Below are 7,328 nucleotides of genomic sequence, written 5' to 3' on the forward strand. Positions count from 1 at the left end.
TTTTTTCCGGACCCTGCGAAAGGCGAAAAAATTTGAGTGGGGGCCGGATTGCAAGAAGGCTTTCACAGAACTGAAGGAGTACCTTGCCGAGCTTCCTGTTCTAGCCAAACCGACAGCGGGGGAGCCTTTGTGGGTATATTTATCTGCCACTGAAGGGGCCGTGAGTTCGGTCCTTGTCAAGCTTGATGGATCAGTTCAACAGCCGGTGTACTATGTTTCGCATGCACTCAAGGGGGCAGAGATCCGATACTCGGGGTTGGAAAAGTTGGCTTTGGCGTTGGTAATGACAGCCAGACGCTTGAGGCCTTACTTCTTATCTCATCCGATTGTGGTGCTCACTAACAGTCCATTAGGTAGAATTCTCACTCATTCTGATATGTCCGCCGCCTGGTTAAGTGGACTACGGAGTGGGAGAATATGACATCCAGTATGAGCCGAGAACAGCTATAAAGCACAAGTCGTTAGCCGATTTTCTGGCTGAGACTGTACATCAGGAGAATGAGGACCCTTGGAAGGTGTATGTGGATGGTTCCTCGTCGAAGGACGGACAGTGGGGTGGGAGTAGTACTGATTTCACCAGCTGGGGAAGAAGTGAAGTTGGCTGTAAGGTTGGACTTTCGAGCATCAATAATGAGCAGAGTATGAGGCTGTGTTGGCAGGACTTCGAGCAGCCATAAATGTGGGAGCTACCGGGTACTTATTTTTTTCTGACTCACAGTTGGTAGCGCAACAGATGAAGGGGATGTATGATGTGAAAGATGAGAAGCTTATTGAGTATGCTCGAGAAGTGAAAGAATAAGAGAGAAATTCACAGAGATTACATTTGAACAGATTCCCAGGAAAGAAAATGAAAAGGCAGACACACTAGCCAAAATGGCTGGAACGATGGGAAGTTGGAAGAATAGAGATGTGGTATTTCAAATCGAACTCACACCTCACACGAGTTCACCTGTAGTTGAGCAAGAAGAAGAGGATTGGAGGACTGACATAATTGATTACCTGAAAGAGGGAAAGTTTCTTGATAACCCTCGCGAAGCTCGTAAATTGAAGATAAAATGTTCACGCTATGTAATGGTTGGGGACGTGTTGTTTAGAACGTCTTTTACAGGGCCACTTCTTCGGTGCTTAAGTTACAAAGAGGCTGATTATGTGCTCCGAGAAGTTCACGAGGGGTGTTGCGGAAATCATTTAGGGGCTTATGCATTAGCAAGAAAAGTACTGCTCGCCGGTTATTCTTGGCCCTCAGTGCTGCATGATGCTCAAGAGTTGGTAATGTCTTGTGATAGTTGTCAACGTCATGCGCGGTTGAATCACCGGCCGGCCGCGATGATGAAGGCTGTCACGGCCGCCTGTCCCTTTGACCAGTGGGGAATGGATATCGTGGGACCTTTTCCTATAGCTCCTGCTCAGAAAAAATTCCTACTGGTAGCAGTTGATTATTTTTCAAAGTGGTGGAAGCAGAGCCTTTGGCCAGAATCACTGAGAACGACGTCCTGAAATTCTTGTGGAAGAGTATAGTATGCAGGTACGGGGTACCTAGGAGGCTGATATCCGATAATGGGAGACAGTTCCAAGGGGCCAAAATCGAAGCTTGGTGTAAAGAGATGAAGATCCAACAAGTCTTTACCTCTGTAGCTTACCCACAGAGTAATGGCCAGGTGGAGGTGACTAATCGGACGCTGGTACAGGGTTTGAAAGTTCGACTGGGCAAGGCCAAAGGCAATTGGGTGGATGAGCTACCAAGTGTCTTATGGGCATACCGAACCACTCCGAGAGAGGGAACCAAAGAAACTTCTTTCAGTTTGGTCTACGGTAATGAAGCAGTGCTCCCGGCTGAGATCGGGTTGGAATCGGCAAGGGTGATGTTTTATGACGAGGACAATGGGGCGAGACGCGCTACTGACCTTGATCTTTTGGAAGGAAAGAGGGAGGCTGCCAGCATTCAATTGGAAGCTTATAAGAACCGCATTGCACAGTCTTATAATCGGAGAGTCGTGCAAAAAAACTTTCAGGTGGGTGATTTGGTCCTGAGGAAGGTGCCAGAAGAGCAGAGGGGAAAATTGGACCCAAAGTGGGAGGGTCCCTTCAAGGTGGTCGAGAGGTTGAGCTCTGGAGCCTATTACTTAGAGAATGCGCAAGGCAAAGCTTTGAAGAGGCCTTGGAATGCTTATCACCTTAGGAAGTATTATTCTTAATTCTGTCATTGATGTATTTTATTTCCTGAATTTTCTTGTGTAATCCATCGGAATTCAATAAAATCAAGTTCTTCCTGTTATTTCATGAATGCTGTGTTATCGTGAGAGTGATAACATGATTTTATTTTCCTACTAAGGTATCGCCTAGTAGAGGAGCAGCGTGAAAAATTTTATTTTCCTACTAAGGCATCGCTTAGTAGAGGAGCAACGTGAAAAATTTTATTTTCCTACTAAGGCATCGCCTAGTAGAGGAGCAGAGTGAGGAAGAAAAAATTTCTATTTTCCTACTAAGGCATCGCCTAGTAGAGGAGCAGAGGGTGGAGGTGGTACATTTCTATTTTCCTGCTAAGGCATCGCCTAGTAGAGGAGTAGAGGGTGATGGTGTTGATTTTTATTTTCCTGCTAAGGTATGACCTAGGAGAGGAGTTAGAGGGTGATAGTGTTGATTTCTATTTTCTTGCTAAGGTATCGCCTAGTAGAGGAGTAGAGGGTGATGGTGTTGATTTTTATTTTCCTGCTAAGGTATGACCTAGCAGAGGAGTTAGAGGGTGATGGTGTTGATTTTTATTTTCCTGCTAAGGTGTCACCTGGCAGAGGAGTTAGAGGGTGATGGTGTTGATTTCTATTTTCCTGCTAAGGTGTCACCTAGCAGAGGAGTTAGAGGGTGGAGATGGTGAACTTCTATTTTCCTGCTAAGGTGTCACCTAGCAGAGGAGTTAGAGGGGGGAGGTGGTTGATTTTTATTTTCCTGCTAAGGTATGACCTAGCAGAGGAATTAGAGGGTGATGGTGTTGATTTCTATTTTCCTGCTAAGGTTTCACCTAGCAGAGGAGTTAGAGGGTGATGGTGTTGATTTCTATTTTCCTGCTAAGGCATCGCCTAGCAGAGGAGTTAGAGGGTGGAGATGGAGAATTTCTATTTTCCTGTCACCGAGCAGAGGAGTTAGCAGGGGAAGATGGCTGATTTTTATTTTCCTGCTAAGGTATGATCTAGCAGAGGAGTTAGAGGGTGATGATTTTATTTGCCCTAACAGGTTAATAGTATCAGAGACAAACTCGTGAGAAGCAGTAAATTCAAATGCAAAATACTCAAGGTTGCATAAATAAAACGAGTTCGTACATGTCAAAAGTGCGCAAAAGGAAATAACCAAATGTAAACGTCCCAAAAGTCGCATAATCCTATGAAAATAAAACAATGCAGAAAATAACATAAATAAAGGGGCTCAATCTAGGAATCGGGGGGGAGACTCGATATTAAGCCCTCGAAGTCGATAAAGTCAGTAGGGGCGCCTGGCGGAGGATAGCCCTGAGCATGGAAAAGGCCGACTGCACCCTCGAAACCCACCCCAGGTAGTGAAAAGCTTTCGGGCCACAGATCTCGACAAATTCTTCGGATTTGAGAAATTCCTCTTTGAAGGAGGAGGCTTCTGCAACATGTCGTGCCTTGGCGTCTTTAAGCTCAGCCTGTGAGTTCTTTAATTCTTTCTTCAGCTTCTTGATCTCTTTAGCTTGATCCTCTATCAGCCGCTGAGACTCCTGCTTCTGTTTGAGAGCTCGCCGCACTGGATCTGGGACTCCGACAATTGAGCTTGGGACTCCGAAAGCTCCTCGGCATGCGACACTTCATCTCATCAATAGTAGCCTGGAGCTGTTCGCGGAGAGCCTGAACCTCGCGTAATTCTTGACAAGAGTCAGATCGAGCGGCGTGAGCGCGCTCAGCCAACTCCCCGACGTACATCATGCCCTGCATAAGTAGACAAGGGTGAAAAGACGATAAGAAGATCAAATGTATATTAAACATCAATCTAAAGGTTATAAGGAGAAGTATACCTCGATGACACTGCTGCATGTCCGGCGGAGGAGGTCTGACCACCCCAGTGAACCCATGAACGCTTCATCGGCGTCGGAAGGAAGGTGATACATTATCTTCTGAGCCAGAGGAGTAGGACCCCGCCCCACGATGGCCGAATCCGAAGTGTATAGAGGATGCACCGCCGATGCGAGGGGAGGCCCATCATCGGGCTCGGACCGCCTCTGGAGAAGAGACCGATGCGACAGAAATCTCAGAAATCTTGCGCTTGCCATGCTGAGGGGCTGACGGGCTAAGATCAGTGGATGCATTTTGCTTACCAGACGGAGGAGGGGACTTGGCGTGAGGAGGTGGCGAGGAGGCTCGCTCTGAGGCGGAGGAGGAGGAGCATGCTTTCTTCTTCTTCGCAGCAGTAGGGGAGCTAGCAGGCTTCTTCGCGGTAGTAGAACAGGAACCTGTTTTCTTTTTCTCAGCAGCAGAACAATCTCCCTTTGGGCCCATCGTGACTGCCGGGGTAATGGATTTCTGGGAAGCTGATGAAGAACCCCAGGCCTTTGTCTTGGAAAGTTCACGGAGAAATAGGGCGTTCATGACTCTAGTACCTGCAAGCAGAGGCAAGGAACCAAATGAGAATGTTATCAAGTAACATAATAAATAAAAGAAAAACAAGAAGTATGGACAGATGAGAATATCTACCAGCATTCTCCTTCAGCTTAATTTTAGCGGGACTTAAGCCGGCATGACATAGGAGATCCTCAGATAGAAGTTTGGGAATGTTAAAGCATTGATCTCCTAGTACACTCATTATCTGCAGGTACTCCTCATCTTTCTTATAACTCTTGGAAAGTTTGGGTTTAGTGAAGACAGGGTACCAATCGGTAAAGCAAGTCAATTCTTTGGGTGGCTGTACAAAGAAAAAGTATTTTTTCCAGTCCTTCACTTGACTGGGGGCCCCATCGAACAGTTTGTGGCTAGACCGGGAGGTTACATAGAAAGGTCCATCTATTGACCTGGACAAAACTAAGAAATAGGAAAAAGTGGTGCAATAAAAAGGGAGGCCTAAAGCTCTGAATAACACTGCGAAACAGCTTATCAAACGGAAGGCATTAGGCGTGAGTAAACCTAAGTGCACCTGATAGTACTTGCTTAATTCTTGAAAGAAATCACATAGGGGGAAACGAAGGCCGGCATCAAAATGATGCTGAAAAAAGGTATAATAGCCCTTGGGGGCTAGATAAGGTCGGTCCTTTGGGCCAGGAATGATGATCTGGTGGGAGGAAGGAATGTGCCACAGAGTCCTAATTTTCGACTCACTACCAGGAGGAATGTGGGATGACAAGTGACCATACCATAAGTTATCTGCCTCAGATATGTTCATTTCTTGGGTCACGTGACGAACTTCCTTACCCGGACGACTATGAGCGGTGACTTCCTCCTCAGGAGGATCAAGGGTAAAATCAGGATCAGCTAAGGAAGTCCCTACCCTGGCTAGACTCGCTGGACCTTGCAGACCTGCTAGACTTGCTGGACTCGCTAGACTCGCTAAACCTCTCAGAACACTCGAAGAACTAGACTCGGAATCGGAATCGGAAGAAGACATAAGTGCTAAGGATAATCAAACAGGAAGAAGGAGGGAACTGACCCGGATGAGGCAGGGGAAAATACTCAAAGCAATAGAATCACAAGGATGGCCGAGCGAGGTGCGTTACGGCACGTGAGGGCTGGCGCGCAAGGGCGACGGGCGAGTTGGTGCTCGGGTGATGGGCGAACGTATGACGCTCGGGCGAGCGTGGACACGGCGTGGGCGAGCACGCGGCGGAGGGCGAGGGTGAGCGGGCGCTGTCGCTGGGCGAGCGTCTGTGCGCTGGCGAGCATGTGCGAATGGCGAGCATAGCGCGCTGGGCGCTCGGTGAAGGCGATGCGCGGCGGGGGCGCGATGGTGAGGCGTGCTGAGGGCTCGGGCGAGGAGAGGCGTTGGGCGAGCTGGGGGCGCTGGTGCGAGCGTGGGCGATCGGGCTGTGCGGGGGCGCTCGGGCGAGCGTGGGCGATACAGGCGAACGTGGTGCTCGGACGCTCGGGCGAACGTGGCGGTGTACGGGCGAGCGTCGTTGCTTGGGTGCTCAGACGCGGGGGCGGGCGTGGAAATGTGCGGGCGAGCGTAGGGCTGCTCGGGCGAGTGGATGCTTGGCCGCTCGGCGAGCAAGGCGTTGGGCGAGAGCTGGGGGCGCTGGGCGAACGTGGGCGATCGGGCTGTCGGGGGCGCTCGGGCGAGCGTGGGCGATCGGGCGACCGGTGTTGCTCGGAACGCTGAGGCGAACGTGGCGGTGCGCGGGCGGCCAGGGATGCTCAGGTACTCGAACGCTGGGGCGTGGCGTGGCGCGCTTGGGCGAGCAGACCCGCAGGGGCAGGGCGAGCTCGCGTTGCGGCTAGCGCGAGATGGTGAGGGCTGCTTGGCGAGGCGCGCAAGCGAGGCAATGGCTTGCGTGCTCAACGAGGACAGCGTGGCGAGCCGGCGTGTGTGCTGGGGCGCGAGCCGGTGTGGGTGCGAGGGCAGAGAAAATTTGCAGAGAGAAGTGAGGATTGGAGTGCGGAAGGAGCCTATATTTATAGGGGGAGCACAAATCTTACCAAGATTGTGATTTGATTTGATATCTTTTCCTTTCAGAGCAGGATTGCGATTTGATTTGTTTCCAAATCTTGGGAGACTGGAGAACGGCAGGAAAAATGCACGGCACCCTTGCGAGTGCCTATTTCTGAAAAAATTATGGGGGCGTTGCCCCCACACCCCCACGACCTGACCGGGCAGGTCGATCCCCGTAATTTTCGCAGCGGCAAGCATCGTTTGTTAACGACAAACGAAATAAATTTTTCTGTTACGGTACGTCCTCGTCGCCGATAAACCAAAGACAACACAACTAATCGAACTTTGAACCTACGATTCAGTTCGACTCGGGAGGGGGAGACTGGTGATACCCAATAGATGGGTCTAGCCCAGATGGAAGACTTGGATGGGCCCACTACTCTTGGCTCATCCCTAGCCCAAGTGGAAAACAAGCCACCAAGGGCCCAGGTATTTCCTATAAATACCAGGTTTGATTGTTCAGTTAAGCTATTCATTATATGTTTTCAGCAGCGCCCTTAGCTGCTCCCCCATATCCTCAGTCTCTGACTTGAGCGTCGGAGGGGCTACGCCAGGATACTCTCCTGGCCCCCTCATAAAGGTCTTATTTGTGATTTCAGGCCCAGGGTAATTTTGAAGCCCGTGTCTGGATTAGTGACGCTTGCGTGGATCGGACCCTAAATTTCCCGTGAGTATCACATTAA

General features: G+C 49.8%; 1 protein-coding gene across 1 annotated transcript; it reads left to right on the forward strand.

Annotated features, from left to right (window-relative positions):
- The first annotated feature begins 873 nt into the window (after positions 1 to 873).
- Positions 874 to 1,497, forward strand: LOC142538676 (uncharacterized). The gene has a single exon (XM_075643979.1). It carries the CDS (start codon positions 874 to 876, stop codon positions 1,495 to 1,497), a length of 624 nt encoding a protein of 207 aa, XP_075500094.1.
- Positions 1,498 to 7,328: the final 5,831 nt, after the last annotated feature.

Source organism: Primulina tabacum, chromosome 3 (assembly GCF_025594145.1).
Source record: "Primulina tabacum isolate GXHZ01 chromosome 3, ASM2559414v2, whole genome shotgun sequence".
Classification (NCBI taxonomy): Eukaryota; Viridiplantae; Streptophyta; class Magnoliopsida; order Lamiales; family Gesneriaceae; genus Primulina; species Primulina tabacum.